At 45.7% G+C, this 20,392-nt stretch overlaps 1 protein-coding gene across 2 annotated transcripts; it reads right to left on the reverse strand.

Moving 5' to 3' along the window:
• Nucleotides 1-1,638: 1,638 nt before the first annotated feature.
• LOC308185987 (uncharacterized protein) lies at nucleotides 1,639-19,479 on the reverse strand. 2 transcript variants are annotated; one of them, XM_080574772.1, is made up of 6 exons: nucleotides 18,758-19,479; nucleotides 9,354-9,821; nucleotides 6,132-6,272; nucleotides 5,716-5,784; nucleotides 5,075-5,165; nucleotides 1,639-4,715 (listed from the first exon to the last, which is right to left on the reverse strand). In XM_080574772.1, exons 1-6 carry the CDS (start codon nucleotides 18,810-18,812, stop codon nucleotides 4,508-4,510), a joined length of 1,032 nt encoding a protein of 343 aa, XP_080430898.1. In that variant the 5' UTR covers nucleotides 18,813-19,479; the 3' UTR covers nucleotides 1,639-4,507. The 2 variants fall into 2 exon arrangements, with proteins under 2 accessions (XP_080430898.1, XP_080430897.1); XM_080574771.1 differs by having other exon boundaries at nucleotides 9,354-9,824; nucleotides 18,758-19,478.
• Between the last annotated feature and the right edge of the window lie 913 nt (nucleotides 19,480-20,392).

Below are 20,392 nucleotides of genomic sequence, written 5' to 3' on the forward strand. Positions count from 1 at the left end.
TGCTGAGCTGTGAGTACCCGCGTTGGATGACTACATGATGTGGTGGGACTGATTGCTGCATCTTCACCTGCGTCATCTTTCCTGTGAATCTCTTTTGTCATTGACACCAGTGGGAAGTGATGTTGTTAGCATGTTGTATACTCATGAATGAGCTGTTAGTAATGGTTCAGGATCTTCTGGGTGGTTTGGTACAGTAATACCAAAAACACATGATGACATTGTTAAATTTTAGGGTGAGGAGTTTTCTGAATCCCAGGGAACCATGGGAGGCTGCAACAGTGGTTGCTCAGTATCACGCACACACCTCCTTTCTCCGCGAGCATCATATCTAATGCTATTCTGTTTTCCCAAGCCATTTTGCTGGTGGCATCTAGTTGTTCAGCGATTCCTCTTATCACATCCCTTGTATAATTTATGAATCTCTGCTGATTATAATAAATATAATTAATCCAATCCACATTCTTACTGATTGTTACCCACCAGAACAGTGACTCAAACCCTTCAGCAATCTGATTCCTGGCTTTATGTTCATTGGGAACTCCTCTAGGCACCCCAATAGAATCTATGTACACTCTATCATCGAATGATACTCCTAAGCTTCTTTTACTTCTTCTGGATACATGTGATGTTTCTTTTTCAAATGCTAGGGTGAAGGGTAGAGCTAATTGAACAAGTGCACAAGTGCCTCCCCAATTAGATGGTAGGGTGGACCGTAAGATCTTCCCTCCACAGTACCACCACAGATCTGCCCTGGGGATCTCAAGTCTTGAGCAGTTTCCCATCAAGTCCTTGGTAGCGTTCAAGGTCCTCGTGCACAAGGAAATTCTCCCAGATGCCGGGTAGCACTCACACCCTGCCGTGAGAGGCAAGCTGCATGGTTACCTATGACCAGGACCCTCCCCTGTTTCCCCATTGACCGGGTAATCCAGGTTCAAAACCTCTCCCATGCTTCACAGACAATGCATGGCCTTCAGTTGCCGGCCTGTTAATTTTCAAATTTCTTTTGACTTTTTTACTGCTTGGAGTGGTAATGTTTCTTCACTTGTCTGACTTGACTTGACACCGTGATTTTCGCCTAATTGCTCTAAGGAGTCTGGTTATCTGCATTCTACAAGGTGGCCTGCTAAGCTGTCTTATCACTGCAAGCATATTTCAATACCACACTCCTTACCCTTAAACAATGTAACTCTGTGCAAAAACAACATTTTTATTCCCACAGAGGCTAAAAACATGTTCCTTTTTCCCTATCCCTTGATGTAGCTCTAGCTGCCTAAGCACATGTAAATTACAAGGCAAATAAGTGTGTGAGGAACAGGGTTATACTTCCACTCTGTCTTTCTCCTTGCTGCAGGAGTGAAGAGATGATCAAGAGCATCACATCAGCCCTGGAGAAGACCTGCAATACCAGAGATGCAGCATAAGCGAGCTGAGAAATACAGGCTGCAGTTTAGTATTATGATATTCTCAAGGGATGCGGTGCTTGTGCTTTGGCACAGCGAATATTCATGTTAGCACCACTGTGGCAGTGTTGTCTTGCTTATCACTCTGTAATCTTCCTGTAGAGCGGTTTACAAAAGCCTCCTCAAAGTGCATTCTTTTATATATATTTATATATAAGATAAAAAAATCCAGTGCTACTCCACTTTACAGTAAGTTTTATTTTGATTATGAGCACTGTTTGAAAGCATTGCATTCAGGCGATGGCAAAGAGCGAGCAGCACACAGGTTGTGCAATTGCTGTGAGTGTTTCTCAGCAAGTGGTTGGAAGCAGGGGGTGGGAGGTGTCTCCCACTATCACCTGGTCCATCCCCATCCCCAAAGGAGAATCAGCTATTTCAGAGTCTTTTCTGATGGAAATTTGGCTAATATGCTTTTCAAGACCTCTCACGATGAGGAGCTATACTTTCAGTTCCTCTGTCTGTACCTTGGAAAACTTGTTCTCTAGCATCTAATCGAAGTAAACAGGTGAGAAGTAACTAAAGGATAACCAGCAAAGGAGAGGGGTGGAAAATAGTTAAATGCTTGTGCTGTTTCACAGTCATATTTTTTCATTATCGTGGGAGCTACCATTTAATCACTGCTATGTAAACAATTGTATTACTGCCTTCGTGTTTATGGGAAAGATTTGCATATTTAGTATGAATTATAGAGAGTCGTTAACAAGTCATCTGTTCTGCACATTCAGCAGTAATGAATGTAAGCACTTGCTGCTCTGGAAAGCACAACACTAGCTGAACTCTGAGTAAGTATTTGCATTTTAATGGCACTGCTAAGCATGCAGTTCCCAAAGTGCATCAACATTTTGAAGGATAACAAGTGCTGTGTACAGTAAGGTAATGTGCTCCCTGGAGAAAATTACAAAGATGGGTGTCTTAACTACAAAAAGGGAGGTAAAGGTAAGAGGAATGTAAATTGGTGAGGTACTGCGCACACATTTTGAGCAATTTGTGTACAGAGCATATTCCCACAAATTGTTTTGTGTAAAATGATGCTTACACATTTGGAAACCTGTCCCAAAGTTAAACACAGAGTCTTTGGATTTGTTTTAAAGTGTAAGCACTAAAAAGTCAGAATGTATTTCTGAATGTCATTTATGTTCGCTGGTCACCGGTGAAGAAAGAGTTCTTCCTCTGCCCGTGTCTATTACTAAAGTATTTTCCCAAGGTGTGTCTGGGAAAACCCCTAGTAAATAATTATTGAATGATGTGCTTAGGGAAGACATTTATTTCCAACCCTGTGGGTTTATGCCCTGAACTAATAAGGTTTGTATTTTCTTTCTTGAGACCAGCTAAGTTCTTGGTCGTAATAATATCTTGCGGCAGTTAACTTTTTTTCCAGGCTGTGGGTCTATGTTTAAAAAAAAAAAAAAAAAAAAGATTAAAAATATTGGAGATGTGAAATTTCCTGGAGAACTTGATTCTGCTGTAGAAGAAGTAAATAAAATCAAACTGTAAAGAAGTTCAAAGATGATGGAACCGGGCTTCTCTTACGGTGCCCAGTACCAGGAAATGAGACGCTGGAGCACAGGAGGTTCCCCCTGATCACCACCAGGAAGCACTGCTACACTGTGCAGGTGGCAGAGCACCGGCACAAGTGGCCCAGAGAGGCTGTGGGGTCTCCCTCCTTGGAGATCTTCAAATGCCACCTGGACTGGTCCTGGGCAACATGCTTGGGGTGTCTCTGCTAGAGCAGGGGGTTAGACCAGGCGGACCCAAAGGTCCTGCCCATCTCAGCCATTCTGAGTCTGTGAAGTCAAAGCTCCACTGAAATTGCATAATTTCATTTAGGTAAAGTGAAAAGTGTTGTTTGAATAAGAAAGAAGTTTCACTTGCACTGCCGAAATACACCGATGCAGCTTATACTTGTAATTTCCTGGTGTTAATATTTCTTTCTCAGATAATTCCTGATTTATAGCTGTGATTACGGCTTACAGCATCACATGATCCACAAGAAGGAAGGCATAAAGTCACGAATATTAGGAAGGTACTAGGACATTGCAAGTTTCTCTGAGAAAAGATCAGGATTGAGTGTGACAGGTCACAGATAATTATGCTCATAGAAGAAGTATAAAAGTTGAAAATAGTGCCTTCTTTCTATGAAAACAACAACAACAAAACCCACCACTATATATTACTGCTCTAGTTGGGGGCAGTATGTCTGTTCATTGTGGCTAGAGGAAACCAGACTGAAACTGATTTAAAATGGCTAGATAATATCCCCGCTGAGCACAACTGTTAACTTATCATTCTACATAAAGAAAGGGTGTGTTATAATAAGATTTAATAAATCTTAAACACATAAATATTTTAGGAAACACTCTCTCAGCAGGGCTCTTGCAGTGATACACAGAGGAATGATGGAGTGCAACTTTTTAATTTAGAAAAAATGACTAGCTGTTACTTAAGTGATAACTTAGTGGAGGGAATATTTTGGCAGATAATCTGGTGGAGCCTCTTTCATCTTCAAGTCCCAAAGGCAGTGCTTATTAGTGATGTTCACACATTGACAAAGTAACTGACAGCCTTCTGTGTCTGTTGGCAGCTAGCTTTAACTTAAACAGGGTGTAAAGATCACCAGGACTTGTGTTTTCTCCTTATACCTTGTCTCCAAGGATTTACTTTCTCATCTTCTCAGTAACTAGAAATTCAGGGCAATGGACAGCTGCAGCTGGCAAGATACTGGCTTTACTTTGCTAAACCTGGGCTTTGTTATCTGTTAAATCCATTCTGGAAAAGCTAAGCAGTGAGTGCCTACACAAAAAAAAAAAAAACAAAAAAAAAACACAACAATCTGCTCTGCTTGCTTCAACTTTGTGCTGCGTAAGGTGATTGTTCTCGAGTGTCTAAAACAAAAGTAGAAAAAAAAATCACCACAAAACAACAGCGCTTACAACTCCCTACCAAAACAGTAAGGCCTGGGAGCAGGATCACTACGGAGGCACCCTTCTTCCAGGTGAGGAGGGTGGTGGGTGACAAGGGATCAAACAACAGCTCCATTGTTTTCGGAGCTAGTCCACTTGGTAATTGGCATTGTCAAAAAGTGGAGTGACCGTCCCATCTTTCCACTCGATGAGGATCTCTCCGTGCCGCAAGGAAGGGGAGCGAGATGGTGGAAGGTATGGCTGGGGGCCTCTTCGTAAGGGAGATGGCTCCCGTAAGTCAGCTCTGCTGCTGCTGGCTGCAGGGTTCTTCAGAGCAGAGAGGATTTTCTTCTTCCTAGGAGAAGAGAGGGATAGCATGTGGTTGCACCTGCCTGTCACTTGGCTGCTTCTCCACATGAAGTGGATCAGCACCCATCATGCCCAAATTCCCTGAATCTTCAGGGATCATGTCAGGTATGTAGGGAAGAAGGAGCCAACATTAGCAGCAGGATTTGTATGGAATAGTGAGTGGGAAGGAGAAACGGGATGGCACAGAGGAAAAATCATCAAGCGTGGCATCATGGGTGAGCACAGCCTTCTGCTCAAAGCCCAGTGCTTCAGGTGTGGGGCTGGGAAGGGTGCTGAGATCAGGAGTCCTGTTCTGAAACACCAAAGCAGGAGGTAACAGACTGAAAGAAACTTATTCTCGCTTACTTGTTGTAATGCACATTGAGTGTCAATATTATTAATCCCAGTATGAATGCCAAGGGGCTGAGGACGAGCATGGCTGTCTTCCAGTTGGTGCCTGAGAGGATATAACAGAGAACAATCATACCATGCCTATCCCCATGCTTGTGCAATAGCCTCTGTTGCCACAAAACCAACAAACAAGAATATCTAATGCCCCTGCAGACTAGCAGATAACGAAAACTGCTTTGTTTATTACATCCAGACCATACAACTGCTTCACACTGCACAGCATCCTTCTGTTGAAATTCACCAAGGAAAGGTTTTATTTATTGCTTGGAAGGTGACGACCATTCATGCTTTCCCACTGTGCAGCTCTCTGATAAGAAGGGCTGGGGGAAGGCACTCATGCTAACGAGTGTCTATATTTCTTGTGATGAACTGGGACAAAGTAGTTGCACGTTTTCACTCAATTTTGTACTCTAGGCCTTGGGGGATTTACTTTCAAGGGAGTTTTTCTGATGGATAATTTGGTGACCTTGTTCCCTACTAAGCATCCTCAGTGGGATCCAGGGAAATGTAACTCTGCAACCGATGGGAAGGTCAAGGGCACTGACGAACCTCCATCCACCTGGTCTCTTCCTCCTCTGCCTGATCTCTGGACTTACCTGAAAGCCTGGCCCCAGCAGTTTTCCCTCGATTTCCATGGTGCTTTTTGGAGTGATTGTGGGACAAATCTGGGGGCAGAAGTGGAGAGATTTGAATTAGGGGAAGCTCTGGTTTCCTCCTGGGGCTGAATCGTAACCCCTTGTATAGAGACAGAAGGGAAAAACGCTTGTTCCTCCGTGTTCCCCAGCCACAGGTTTTTTTTTTTTTTTTTTTTTTACTCCTGACACATGTCATGGCTGTGTCTTCAGGTTAAGGTTATGGCAATAACACTGAACTACTTGCCAAGGCAAACATCTCAACATACCATATGAGAGCAAAGCCTCAAACTACCCAGTAATATACATGGAGTAATCCCTAGATGCTGCCCACACTCCTGCTGTTCTCATGTATGCATTCAGAAAAGAAATGTGCTCACCCTCATTTGCTGGGAGGTATGCCTGGTTGGTCTTCACTGGAGACACTGTGCTGTTAAAGCTGTTAACCAGAAGTGGGTCAGTCAAGTCCATGGAAGATCCCTTGTCCATGGAATCAGTCTTTGATGAATCAATGGTTTTAGCTTGGAAGAAAATAAAGCAAAGGTGTGGGTGGGTATCATTTATTTTTGTACAGAAACTTGAATACGCTCAGTGCACAGCAAGGGAAAGGAACCCAGCCCTGCCGTATTAGTCCTCATCCTGCAAGACAAATGGGATGCAGTGCAATAGCGATCATCTCCTTCAGTTCTCATGGATTTCAAAGAGTAAATGAATTTCTCAAGACTGAATTCAAAGCCAGAACAGAGTTTATTTTCTGGTGGGGAATAAGGTCATTAATCTAGAAAGCATGTATGCAACACCAGAAGTTAAAGTATGAGGTAAGAAGAAGCAAGCAGAACTATAGAGCATCATGGGTTTAACCAACACAACAGATGAAGAAATGGGATTAAGAGGGAGACAAGTGGTCTGTATCTCTTGCAAGTGAGTGAGGTAGGTATGATTTCAGCTATAAAATGTTGTTGATTGAGTGCTTGAGAAATCTAGATACCAAACAGTTATTTAGGCTGGCTGAGAAGGTCACAGCTGGCAGACCATCCTGTGTCTTCTGAGGAGGTTAGAGAGCCCTGCTTTGCTCTAGATATTGTTGTAGTGCAAATGAAGGGGGGGGGGGGGGGGGGGGAGAATACCTGTCTCAGGTGGGTTTGCACTGAAACTGCTATTTGCAGACAGTGCTGCTGCAATGCCCAAAGCTAGACTCTGAAGAACTGCAGAGGATCTGAACATGCAGAATAAGATCTGGCCAAGGCAGGCACCTCTATAAGGCAGCAAGCTGCCAGGGGCATTTGACTTGCTAGGCTTACTGCAGAAGTAGGGTGTGGGATAGCAACTAGTGCTAGAGGGGAGGTTGTGGGACATCTTATGGCAGCAGTAATCACCCCTCTTCTGCACTGATGCATGCAGCAAAGTGAAGAAAGACAGGTCTGCAGGGTTCCCCTCCTGCTTTTCCCAACCTCTTCCCTTCCCACAGCACGAGCATCCAGCCCTCGCCCCACCACACATGGGGCAGCAAAATGCAGCTCTGCCTGGTTCTGCTGGGGAGCCTCGAGCTGGCTTAGACCAGAATTGATGCCCTGGTTAGGACACAGCTTCTTTCTCTGAATGGAGGGTGAGCTCTACCTGCAAAAAATCTGGATGAAAAAGGGAGATTGTACGTGGGTGTAATATCCTGAGCAAATTACATGGCAAAGTAAAAGTTGTCTGTTGATGGTCAACTGAAATCGTGGATAAGAAAGGCCTAAATAAACACTTAGGACTTTGAAATTGTTATTGACTTGTCAGAGGTTCACTCTGGTAGACTCTGAACCGTGGGGTTGGTAGGAAAACTGTCAGTTTGCACAAGACAAGCTAACTGGCACAACCTGATTCAAAGCCTGCTCTCTGTTTACCCTTGCAGCCTTATTTGGGGAGCCTGGATCCAAGGCAGCCATGGACTGCCAGGAACATTGCCTTGGGGAATGCAAATGCTCTTTTCACATGCCTTTTTCCCATATCTTAAATGTTCTACGCATTTCCTAGCCTATATTTAACTAGCCTATTATGGTATTTAATTTTTATTTGCTATATTTACCTTCATGCTAAACAAACATTAACGCTTGTGGCTACTGGTCTATGATAATTACATGTTAACCTACTAGTTGGCTAATTAAAAACCTCAGTAAAAAGGCCATTTTGTCTACATGACAGCCAAAAAGCTACTACAGCTCTTCCTATTTCCAATTAGATGTAACCTCTCAGAGTCAGAAGTTTATACTCGTAATCCATTTGGTTATGCCTACCAAATTCAGCACATTTTTTCTTTACTCATTTCTGCAAAGCTGAAAATCTCACTTAGGCTGTCTAACCTTCGTACAAGAGAAATAATTTCCCTTGAGGAAGGTTGGGAACCTTGTCATCCACAGAGTGGACAAACACGGAAAATTCATTAAAAACACCATCTCTCTTCTGGTCCCTGGAGTGGAAGGAGGGAGGGTAGGACAGAAGGAGGAATTGAGTGTGATTTTTCAGGTCTCAGATCTGCACACCACTGCACTAGAGAAGACCTGAAAACATGTTCCTTTGCATAAGGGAGTAAACAAAATAGGAAATCTAACTGGATCGCAAATTATCTCTGGTCTGCAATGGGCTTCACTGGCAATCTGACAAATGATGACAGTCCCACCTGGGTGCAATGACCATGTCTGATGTCTGCCAGCCTGGATCTTTACCTAAAACTAGGGCAAGACCAGTATTTCTGCCCTTTTTCTGTCTAGCCTAAGTAGAGGGTAGTGAACACTCAAGAAGGCAGAGATTAGACTCATTTTAGCAGAGGCCAAGGCCACAAAACTGATAAAAATGATATTTTCTAATGATATTTTGGTGTTATGTTTTGGGCTTTCTTAATGCAAAGGAAGGGCAGCATTTTAACTGCTTCCCACCATTTGCTGCATTCACTAGTCTCTTTCAGGTTACATGAGGCATCAGGAGCAAGGCTCACGTTTGAGGATCACGAGAACATGGTATGAAGGTTAGAGCTGTGGTTTCATTAGCAACAGGAGCACTGTCAGGGTCTGGCGGGAGACAACTGCAATGTGTTGCTGAGAAACCGAAGCAACAATTTCTCATTTCAAATACAGCAGCTCCTCAATAATTCATGCAAGTTTAAAAGAGGTTTTCAGCTGCCTCCAGTTTTCTTATTACTAAAAATGACATCCCCAAGTACAAAGTACCAAAAGCCCTGTCAAAGCCTTAAACACTTGACTTTCATGGGACTTTGACTGCTGTTTTGGACCTGGGAGGCTCAAACAATTCAAGCTATTCTTAGCTCTGGGCACCAATTCAGGTGAACTTTCCAAAATACTTGACTTCTGGCTGTCATCAGAAATGCAGCTGAGGTTTACAGGCCTGATCCTGTAGGGTGTCGCATGCTTTCTGGAAAACGCTCAACAGCAACTACTGGAAAATGGTGGTGGAGTACAGCTGGGCCGACTGCGGGGCGTTTGGTACCTCTCCAGGTGGGGCTGACGTTACCATGAGTTAGAATGATGGATGCAAGCCTGGTGTTAGATGTCTTAGATGATGCCTAAGGTTAGCTGCTATCTGCTGCTAAATCTACCTCATCTTACTTTCATATATCCACACCCGGGTGTCTACAGCTTCTCGCATTGCTTCGCCAGGCCTCAGAGCTGCCGTCTGGGCAGCAGCACAGATGGTTTCATCTGCTAAAGTCTTCCACCTGCTGAATTTGTCCTTCTCCCTCGAGATGAAGACCTTGTGGCCTCCTTCCTTGGTGCTGAGGTGGAAGCCCAAGCTTTGCAGAGTCAAGTGCCCCTTCTTGCTGCAGGCCCAGGCCTGGTGTTCCCAGTTCCCGCAGGGCTCCAGCGTGGCCAGGGCGTGCTCCCGCACCCTGTGGGCCGACAAGCACTGCTTCGTTTGGAGGCTGGTGATGGTCCTGGTGGCAGGGTCCCAGCTCCACTGCTGCTGCAGGGAGCGTGGCTTGCAGTCGGTCAGGCCGATGCCATCGGTCTTGTGGTGGGAGACGTGGATGCACTTTTCCAGCCGGGTGTTCCTTATGAGGAAGCCTTGTCCCTCTGCTACTGTGGTACAATCAGAGCATGGTTTAGTATGGTACATCTCCAAGGCAAACGTATCTGCTGAGCATCAGACATTAACAGTGTCCTGGAGAAGGGAGATGTAACCCACCGGTCCTTTCCCAGAGGGGCTTGACTAGATAAACCATCCCACCAGCCTCCTAATTCCCCAGAATGACATTTCTTTTAAATTCAGAGTGTACAAGTAGCAGGGAGCAATACTAGAGGGAAACAAGAATGATAAGACAATGTAGTTAATTCCCATACAAATAATGGGGGGAAACTCACTGTCCTTGGGAAACTAGTTTTAAGAGATATCTTCTATATACATTTAATTCAATATTTCGACTGGTTATAGCTTCAAATAGTTACCCTTCTTTCCCTCCTTCCAAAATAAATGAATGGTTTTTTTTTTTTGTTTGTTTGTTTCTATCTGATTCAAATTTTTCTTATGAAAAAAAAGCAATTGAAACCCCCGAAGCCCCCAAATGCTGTTCATCTGAGGCCATTTAGGCCATATCGGGCTACTGTTTCCATTAAGTGGTTTCTTGTGATATTACCGCAACACTGGGATAAACCCATACCCCATCAGAAGTCTGGAAGTACTTGGCTGAAACAACTCACAAAAGTATTGAGTAAACTTGGATTTAGCACACCTGACACTGGTCTGTGCTCCCCAGACACCAATTTATTCTTTTTAAAGATCCCTTTGTGAGAGACATTGCAGCCATCCCAAAACAGACGTGCAATTTGAAGCAGTTTCAGTAGTTGCTTCTTGCTTTTAATAGCAACACGTCCCAACATCTCTGATGATTTGAGATGGATATCATCCTGTTAACTGGACAATCACATCCATTTTCAGCACAAAATCAACTGGTGTGGCCTGTGAACATCCTGAGCAAAATGTTAAATGCAAAACCATATGTCGCTGACACAGATGTACCTCCCTCCCGTTGTGTATTTTATGCCTATATTTTTTGCAGGTAGAGGGATAGAAAAAAATGTTTCAGCTTTTTACATGTTCTGAGAGATATTTTAGTTTAACTGCAGTTAACAAATGGTAACATTCAGCTCCTGCAGTGACATTTTTTCATCTTTTCCCCAGGAATCACAGTTTTAAAAACCCCATCAGCATTTAATATTGAGTATAAAGAGGAGACTGATAAACAATATCAGATGAGAACAATGAGGTTTATCTAAACATCTATTTCTGCAGAATTTCCCCTCACAAAGCAAGGAACAATACTTTGCTCTGGCAGCATGTATTTTGCTCGCTACTTGAAAAATGTAATGACAGTGTAAACAGGAGCCAATACACAATAACAAGCGTAGGAACAATAGCTTAAAAGAGCTCCTGTGTTTTCTTTCAGGAAATTCTAGGGGTCTGCTAGATTAATAGCGCTGCTGGGTTGCTAAATCAGAAAAAGCCTTTGGCTTTCTGGTCAGGTTCAAATGCACAGGGAGAGGCAACCAGAAATCATGGTACAGCTCCTGCACCTGCTCCAAGAAGAGGATGGATGTGTCCATGCTGGCATATTGTGCTTCACAGACCTGTGATAGCCACTGATCCAGGAAATTCCTGCCAAATTCATGTGCCTAAATGGAAATGAAATTTTTGGGAGGTCAGTGAGTAGCTCAGGAGTTCAGTCCTCTTTACCCCACTTCACGGCCGCCCTCCTTCTTACATTTATATCGGTTATTGGCCTGCTGGCACCACCAAGGTCCTATTTCGCATACTTGAAAGTGTCTGTTAGTAGTTTTTTATGCTCTCTCTAGGTTGCCCTTCTAAGTCTTTTTCTCATGTGTTTTAGTTCAGGTTTTATTACTAAACGTGCTGGCATGGGTGTAATTTATTTTCTTTTCCTTGCTTGGTAATGGCAGTCCATTTGAAACTTTCATTTTTTTAATTTTAATTTTGAATAGCATTACTCTTTAACCTATCCAACAGATTTGTGTTTTGTTCTATGTCTGCAGTCGCTGGTAGTGTATGTTCCCTCTGAAAGGATCACCACGCTACCAGCACATTACCAGCGATCACTTCATACCCCCTCATTCTCTACCAGTGTCTTTCCCTTTCTACCTGCTTGCTTTGTCTTATGCAGGTCTCGGTTTTCAAAGACTCACCCCACTGAAAATCCAGAGCAGTCTGTCTGCCAGGGAAATACATGTGAGCTAGGGAATTTCAGCACTGCAACCCATGTGCTTTCCTTTAAGATTTGTATAGCTCCCCAGTAGCATATGATACCAAGTTATTAATAGATTTCTGTCTTCACACTGTATCTCATGTCCAAAAGTATAATCACCACTATATAGCTTGGGAGCAGAGGTCTAGCTAAACCCTGCTTGGTTTAGCAAAGCTGGCACCACAATCCTTCCAGAGAAGGATTCAGAAGAAAGATTCAGAGAAGGTTCAGAAACCTTGGTCCAAGCAACTTCCCTACAGATGGTGTTGCTTCTCGTGACATTGATCGCTGTAAAGCTGGCTATCAACAGCAGGATTTTCCCTATTATCCTGTTGGACTTGATGATCTTGAAGGTCTTTCCCAACTTAAATGATTCTGTGATTCTGTGATTCATGTGATCCCTGCAAAGATGCGAGCCTGTGTCCATTGTATGGGTTCACCATCCACTACCTGTACCTTATTGCTTTCCTGAGGTTGACACATTGCTAGCTAAATGAGTCACTCATGGTTAGAGGTAACAGGCAGATCCTTGTGCCTGCCCCACAGGCCATAAGCAGTATAGCCACAAAGAAGGCAGAAGCTTTTCCACCCTGGGATACACATCAGGCACTGAGACTCCCTGGTCAGGAAGCAAAATGACTTTTTTTTTTTTTTTTTTTTTCCCAACACTGCCAAGTCCCAGAAGACCTGCAAATAAGGCCATCAGCTCTAACATTTTGGAAATGTTAACCTGGAGCAAGCAGAGCATGGCATTCAGCTTACACCCTGGGGATGTGAGCTCAGTGTCTCTGGAAAATGCCAGCCTTACTCGTGGAGCTGGAATAGATGCATGCTTTGAGCTGCTCATGCTTGAACATTTTGGCCTCCTTGTATTTTTAGGAACAAAATAAACAATTTCTAGCAAAGGCACTTGAAGCCAACTTGTTTGTCCTATGATACTGTCACTCTGTCTGGTCGCAAGAAAGAAAAAAAAAGCAAATACAGTCCCCTGCCTCTCTGTGGCATGACCACCCTTGGGACATGCTGTTCCATGTAGGACTAGTAGCAAAACCCATGCAATGTTCCCATCCTAATTAAGGTAATGCCACCAGGAGAACCTTAGTTAGCAGTAGCCCCAGTCTGGCTGGAAAAACGTCTGTTCTTTCTAAGCAGTGCCTGCAGTGGCTTGATCAAAGCCATTTTTCACACAATTTGGGGCTGGGTGGCTCACTTTAAAGGCTCTGCAGAGGCAAGGGGTAAGTCGGAGCTGAGCAAGCACAAGTTCCCAAAACACTCCGGGTGACTGGGGAACATCAGCATTAGCTTTGGCCTCTTCTGCCCTCCCCAGTCTTGTTCCTAACTCTTACAGAATGCTTCAATTAGCTTGATTTCTCCTGCCAAGTGGCTGTTTTCAGTAGAGAGGAAGTGACTACTGAGTCACACTCAGGAATTCACCTCCTCCTGCCTTTACCTGTCCTGGAAGGCAGGCGTCCACCTGGGGCAACCACAGCATCTCCTGTACAGCCTGCTTCACGGGGATCTCCCACGGCATCAGGTGGGATAAGGGTTTGGAAGACCCCCATCCTCTCAAGTAGCCCAGCCAGTAGTTTTGGTCTCTGTCCTTGTTCTAAGCACATCTGTGAGGGCTCCTGCTCCTATCAGAAATGGTCCCAGCCCAAAAGAAGAAAAAAATAACCAGAGGATGCAGGGAAAGAGATCTTTAGCTGCTCAGACATCGTGGTGGTGGGGACAACACCACTCCCTGTCCCAGTATCAGGGGTACCTGACCCTCTTCCTCCAGACAAGCACAGCATCTGACCTTGCCACTCTCCTGCCCTTGTTGCTGGCACCTGTACCAGTGCCCGATGCTGGTATTGCAGAACTACCACCCTTTTCTATCCAGACCCCTGATCCCTTATCAGGATTCAAATTCAGGACTAAATGTAAAAAGGGGCTTTCCTACTGACTCCTTGTAGCACATCTGCAAGACCAGGCGGTCTAAAAAGTTGTTGAATGAAGGCAGAAGGGACTTAAAAGTGACTAACCACAGCAGCAGGCGCAATTTGCTGCGATGGCCTGAGGTTATCATATCCCGCCATGAGCAAAACCACAGCCCAGTGTCTCTTCTGAACAGGAATCTCTTTCTGTGCTGTGCTGGGCACCGGTAGGTTATTTCCATCTGCTGCAGAGGGCCTGGGCTTGATAGAAATGAGAAGGTGCAGTAGCAGAAGGAGGGAAGCTCCAATGAAGGCAGGAGGGTTCCCCTGCAGATGGAGCTCAGTGCAAGGCATTGGCCTGTGAGATCACTCACAGGAACATCATATTTAATTTAACTCAAATAAGCAGTTTGAGGTGCGGCAATTTATGGACAAACATAAATTAGTGAGCATAAGACTTGAATGCAGGCCAGCAATAGCTCCTTCTTATGAAAAGATCTCCCTCCACACAAGGGAGCGAGTCCCAGCAACACAAGAGACCGTGCCAGGGTCATGGGATGAGGAAATTACGAACACTTGCTGTCATAAGAGTGATGTGATGACCCAGATGCATTTGGTCAAAGGCAGGAAGCCCAGATGCACACAGGGAAGTGCTGAGACTGGCGCTGTTTCTTTAGTGTTTGTGGAGAAGCCAGATCAGGACTGTAAAGAGCTTGCTGTGATAGTGAGAAAGTGGACACGTAGCAAACATTAATTCCTCCCCAGCAGTTTACACACCAAATTAGATCCTTCCTCAAAGCCAGAACAGGATTTTACTAAGGCTCTCTCCTAAATTATGAAACATGGTTTCATTTATACCCCAGTGACAACGACGTGAGCTTCGCCGAGGGAGTGAAGGCAGCTATAATCCTGCCATGGGCCCAGTTCCAGCCTCGTACCACCCTTGCAGCAAAGTAGGGTCCATAACCCACTGTAGAGACAGATGTGAGGAAGGAGGAAAAGTGGCCATCCCATGAATTCAAGGCATACTTTTTCTAGAAATGCCTCCTTTTTTTGCGGTCATGTTAGGGTGTAGAAAAGACTTGAATTACTGGCCGAAATCTGACGGTTGTTCAAATCATTATAGCTCCACAGAAAGCCTGCGTGTTTATGCAGGTGAAGGCCCAGCCCACAGCAGTCAGCAAGGCATGGACTAAGAACTCAACCCAAGAGGATGTTGGGAGGCTAGTAATGATTTTACAACACGGCTCTTCTCATAACTGCCTGTGGGAACTTCCTAAAACTGGAGTGTAAAAAAAGGTCTGAACAGACTGTTTGCCAAAAAAATAGGGCAGGGCCAGGTGTTCCCGAAGGAAGGGTTGTTTTGTTTTTAAAGTATTTTGGCTGAGAAAAAATTATCCCATCAGCTATAGCTGAGATTTGGGCCCCCAGCAAACAAACAAACTGCAATGTGGTAAAGAGGTGAAAGCAACAGAGCTTCCTGTCTCTTTTTGTATGACAGTTTGAAAATCCACCTAGCTGATTTTCCAGTTACTTTCTGGATTCATCCTCCACTCCATGGCTTCCACTAACAAAAGGCAAATCAAGACTGTTGCTCTCGAGGGGTCTCTTAGAATCATGCAGATGTCAGGATGTTTCAGGGTGTAGGTTTCTCCTCTAGCGCCGCAGATCAATACATCCTTCATTACTTATTTTAGTAGCAGGGGTCTTCAATTTCCACATAGGATTAAGATGTTGCTCATGTTGCCCAACTGCCAAGCCAGGTCGTTGATTTGTGGAGCTGTGATTAGATCATCATTTGCACTGATTTAATTTTTACTATTGCTTTTCCCCCATGATCCCTCACGTTTACCCTAGGGTGACAACTCCAAAGTTTTGAGAACTTTTGTCCTTTGATTAATAGGACATTCCTTGGTGGAAATTAACATCTGGGGAAGTTTTGGAAATCTTTGTCATTATTTAAAATCACCTTTTTGTAAGATGGATAACAGGCAGACCTGGAGCTGGGTGAGCAGCTACCTGGCAACTCCAGGTTTATGGCGCACTATTTCCATCACTTCAGACAACAGATCAGCTCTCATCGAGCCATGTCATTTTTATAGAAAAGTCAACAAACTCTGCAGGTAATGCCAGTAATTAGCTGGTGAATGGCTTGTCAGTGCAAGCACCTGAGAGCAAATATTTCTTGGTCTGCACTCAGACTACTTTCCAGTAAAATGGTAATCCAATACTATTTTCCAGCTGTAGCTTCTGGCAACCACATTGGCCTGTGTTTTTTTTTTTTTTAATTATTATTATTTATTTTATTTTATTTTATTTGTTCTTTTTTATTTTTTTTCCCAATCACTGCTGTTTTTCTCTTAGGAAAATCTCACTTTTGGTTGGCCAACAAGGCTTCATAGCTCTCCCTATTGATACAAGGGCTACTTTTGACCACGTATCTCAGCATAGTCTTCAAAGAGAGCAGAGCATTCATAGGAAAAAAATGAAAGTTTTAGCATGGAAAAACCCATGGATAAGTGATGGGAAGCAGAGGAGGTCAGTGAGGCTGCCATGAAGCTGATGCATGTGGGGAAAACCAGTCCCTGAGGGGGATATGGCAGAGATCTACACAATCCAGAGAGGTCTGGAGAGGACAGCAGGGGGCTGACTGGTCAGGGACTGGTCCCAGATGGGACGGGGTGCCAGGGGAAGGCTCACAGCGTGCAGGAGGAGGTGGCTCTGCATGCAGCAGCCATCCATCCTTGCCACCATGCAGGCAGAGGGAAGAGATCTGGTAGCCAATGAATATAATTAAACGCACCATGGTCAGGAAATCCCCCAAGAAAATATTTGGAGGCTGGAAAAATATACGAATTAGGAGAAGTTCCAGATACATTTGGTCTTTTTGCCTCTTCCACGTACATGGCTTAGGGTTGCTGCAGGGGAGCAGAGTGCGAGGGGTCAGGGAGCAGCCAGCAGCACTTGTAGCCAGGAGGAGAGCAGCCCCCCAGGGATATGCATGAGAATTGAGAGGTCTTCTTCTGTGTGGCCATTGCATTCAGCCTCCTTGGAGTGTTATTTCATCCATCAGTGTTAAATGTGGCATTATTTCAGCAGTTTCTGTCTGCCTGTAAGCGCACGGACTCTGCTTGTGCCCGAGGCTCGGTTCCCACAGCACATCGTACCGTGCTGGGGCAGCATTAGGCTTCAACACTTCAGCTCCCCCCCCCCTACTTGCAGGGAGTTTCTGAAGTAACCAATCTCAGAAACAGCTTGGGCAATTCCAGGATTTCCATTTTCCAGCAGGAAAATAAACCAACCCTCTGACGTCTGTCAAGGGCAAGCACCTCTGTCCTGCCCACTGCCTTAAGACTGCAGCCCCAGGCAGGATGGAATGGGGAGAGGCTGCAGGAGGAGATCGGCCCCACAAACAAAGAACTTTTGCTCTCTGCTCTGCAAGTGTCTGGGAATTGCCAGACACTGCTGAGATGAACTCCTTTCTTGCAGAACACCTGTGGCTTTATTAGCAGTCTAGCGGAAATGTAGCAGCTGATTGTGTGATTGCATCAAATGCATTTCACTGGAAAGGAGGTTTGCTGGGAAACATCCTGCGACCCTCCTTAATTTACCAATAAAACATAGCCGTGGGGCTCCTGTTGTGTGACAACAGTACAGCACTACCATCTTCTAACACTGGGCAAGATCATTTTTAGAGCAAAGAGAAAAAGAAAGACCCCTAAGGCTGTACTGCTGCCCCGACAGCCCACCAGCTCCTAACCCTATCCACTGTAACTTCTAGAAGATGCACGTACATCCTCACTCCTCACTAGCACAACGAAATGCACGCACTCAGTCTGGGACTGTGAGAGAGATTGAATTCAGTGGATTTACTTTAGCTGGTAAGATTTACGGTTCGAAAAAACAGGTGCCAGTCTGAGGTTTGTCTTTAGGGAATGAACATCCCAGCTGCGCAGTCAAAATTGTTGTTGTCCCCTGGTAGAGACAGCCTGAAAATCTCTGAGCCCATAACCTGCGAAACTGCAGGTCTGTTGTCCTTGCAGCTTCAGGGACTGAATGAGCCCTGATGCACTTCAGGGATTTGTTTCAGTGCATCCCTTCCGATAACCTGCATCCTCAGGCAGAAGAGCAAAATAAAAGGGGAATTATTTATTATCTCAGGGGCTCTGCAGCCCACTGCCTGTGATGGGGTGGGAGAGATAGCGGGGCTATTCCTGGGGATCACAGCTCTGGATCTGCAAGATGCTGCCTGCCAGGATTTCTGCTTTCCTCCTTCACCCATGCACATCAAACACCAGGCTGCCTGGCTTCCAAATCCTCCTGCGCCCTGCAGGATGTAGGATTCAAGCGATCTTGGCCAAAGATGACCCACTATGATGCCGAGTACCTCAGGCTCCCCAGCACGTCCTGCTCCCCCCTAACCACCATGGGAACAGGACCAGCACCGTGGGGTCCTGTCTCCCTTCCCACCGCACTCTACTGATGCTGGGGCAGTGAACACAGCACCCAGGGGTAGCTCGGTGTCACCTCTGCCCCCAAACAGGTTAATTCACCCTCTCTTCTTTGCATTTTGTCCGACCTGCTTTTAAAATCGGCCAGGATGATGCCACAGCGTCCGTGGACAAGCTGTCCCAGTGCCTGGCCAGCCTGTCTCCTGGGCACCCGCGTTTAATCCTATTTTAAATTCTGCCTGAAATGCACCCGCAAAGCACTTGTTTTACAGCCGGTGGGTTCACAGCTTTGCAGCCAAAGCAGCAACATTTCAGCAGAAAACCAGGTTAAACTCTGGAAGGCAGCTCGCTTTCCTCTTTCTGGCTACCCCGAAGGAGGAGAAACTTACCCTCAAGCCAAGGCAGGAGGCAAATGCAACTCAGACTCAGCCTGAAAAGCTCCATTGTGTCCCAGCTCAGGGAGGGAAGGAGCCTCCAGAGCCTTCTCTGTCATTCAAAGCAGAAAAACCTGCCGGGAAGCAAAAACTCCTCTTTTGTCCTAGCGCTGGAGACTTGGCAACGGGCTTATCAGCAAAGGATCGGTGTGCAGACGCAGCCCCCTTGGAGGTTATCCCTTAGGAGTTGTCCCGCGGTGAGCTGGGCTGGCGGGGATGCTGGACCAGCGTGCTCACAGCCTCTGACCTCGGCTCCTCGGCGCTCCCCGGCAATGAGCACCGCATGCTAAGGAGGCTGGCGGGCTGCCTCGGCGGGGCTGGGACTGGGGGAGGATGCAGGGCTTGCCCGGCGAGGAAAGGCAAAGTTCGGAGGGGCGTGGGATGCATCTGCCCAAACCCTGTGCTGGGGCGGTGGCTGTCACTGGGTCGTCGTCCCTTTAGGGATAAGTTTTTGTACGCAGCAGTACCAGCTCTGCACAGCGCTGAAACCCCACATTCCTCCCCACGGGGCAGCAGTGAAGGCTGTCGGGTGAAAGAGCAGCAGGGGAGGCCTAAGAAATAATTTTGCTCTCACTCAGCCACATCCTCGCTACGTTTGCCTGTCCCACCTGCCTGCTGAGATCTTTCCCAGCTGGATCCATCATTAACCCCAGAGGTGCCTCTCGCATCAAAACACATAAAAATGATGGCTTCACGTTTCTTTTAGGGGTCCAGCCCAGGATGGCACCGGCATCAAACCTCCCAGCTCTGCCATGAGACCAGGAGTCACTTGGAGAGCTGCTCCTGCCTGGCTGTGGCGCTGCACTCAAGGAAGGCGCTGCAGAAATGGGATTACTGGATTTTCCCATGACAACGTGCCAAGTTGCACTAAATACCAGAGATTTTTATTTTTAAAAAGCACATATGTTAAACTCTCATCCACATTACTGCTTTGCTTCTGGGGTTGAAAATGTGAACGCTCTCCACTGCGTTTGCTGAACGTGTCTCTCCTGCAGGAGGAGCAGATGGAAGATTCCCTTCCTGGGGATGGCAGCACACGCCAGGCAGATGGAGAGCATTACATCAAATGTCCTGGAGGAGAGGCTGCTCCCTCTTCTACCACAAATCATGTTACCACTCCTTCCCCTGGAACAGGTACTTCACCTGTTTTTCTCCTCCTGGCTCATCAGTCTATTTTACACAGGGAAACTGAGGCACAGAGTGGCTGCGGTCTGCCCAAAGCCAGGAAGTCTGTCTCTGAGCTCCTGAATCCCGAATTTCTCACAACCCACTGGATCACTGTTGCTTTCTAACACCCAGCAAGACTTTCCTGATCCATGCCAGGAAGGAGTCCTTCTGCCATGCATGGAGCTTTAATGTAGTTGGGACCATGCTGGGGCAGTCCCCAGATCTGAATCCGGTGAGGACTCAGAATGTCTGCAGAGTGAAAAATAGCATGCATGTGTCCCACCTCTTTTCCTGCCATTTTCAGCTGGATTCCCAATCCGAGTGTGTTCAGCTTTGCAGTGCCTCAGCTAGCCCCTGCGAACTTCACAAATCATAGAATCACAGAGTCACCTAGGTTGGAAAAGACCTTGAAGATCACCAAGT

The sequence above is a fragment of the Anser brachyrhynchus genome (genome assembly GCF_964034855.1).
Source record: "Anser brachyrhynchus genome assembly, chromosome: Z".
NCBI classification, from domain to species: domain Eukaryota; kingdom Metazoa; phylum Chordata; class Aves; order Anseriformes; family Anatidae; genus Anser; species Anser brachyrhynchus.

What these genes read in the sequence shown, in the direction of transcription:
- LOC308185987 (XM_080574771.1), bottom strand. Translation starts at nt 18,812, where the DNA reads ATGGAGCTTTTCAGGCTGAGTCTGAGTTGCATTTGCCTCCTGCCTTGG. An exon ending in CCTCCTGCCTTGGCTTGAGG is followed by an intron (nt 9,825 to 18,757) that starts GTAAGTTTCTCC and finishes ATTGTACCACAG; the next exon opens with TAGCAGAGGGACAAGGCTTC. An exon ending in CCGGGTGTGGATATATGAAA is followed by an intron (nt 6,273 to 9,353) that starts GTAAGATGAGGT and finishes TTTTCTTCCAAG; the next exon opens with CTAAAACCATTGATTCATCA.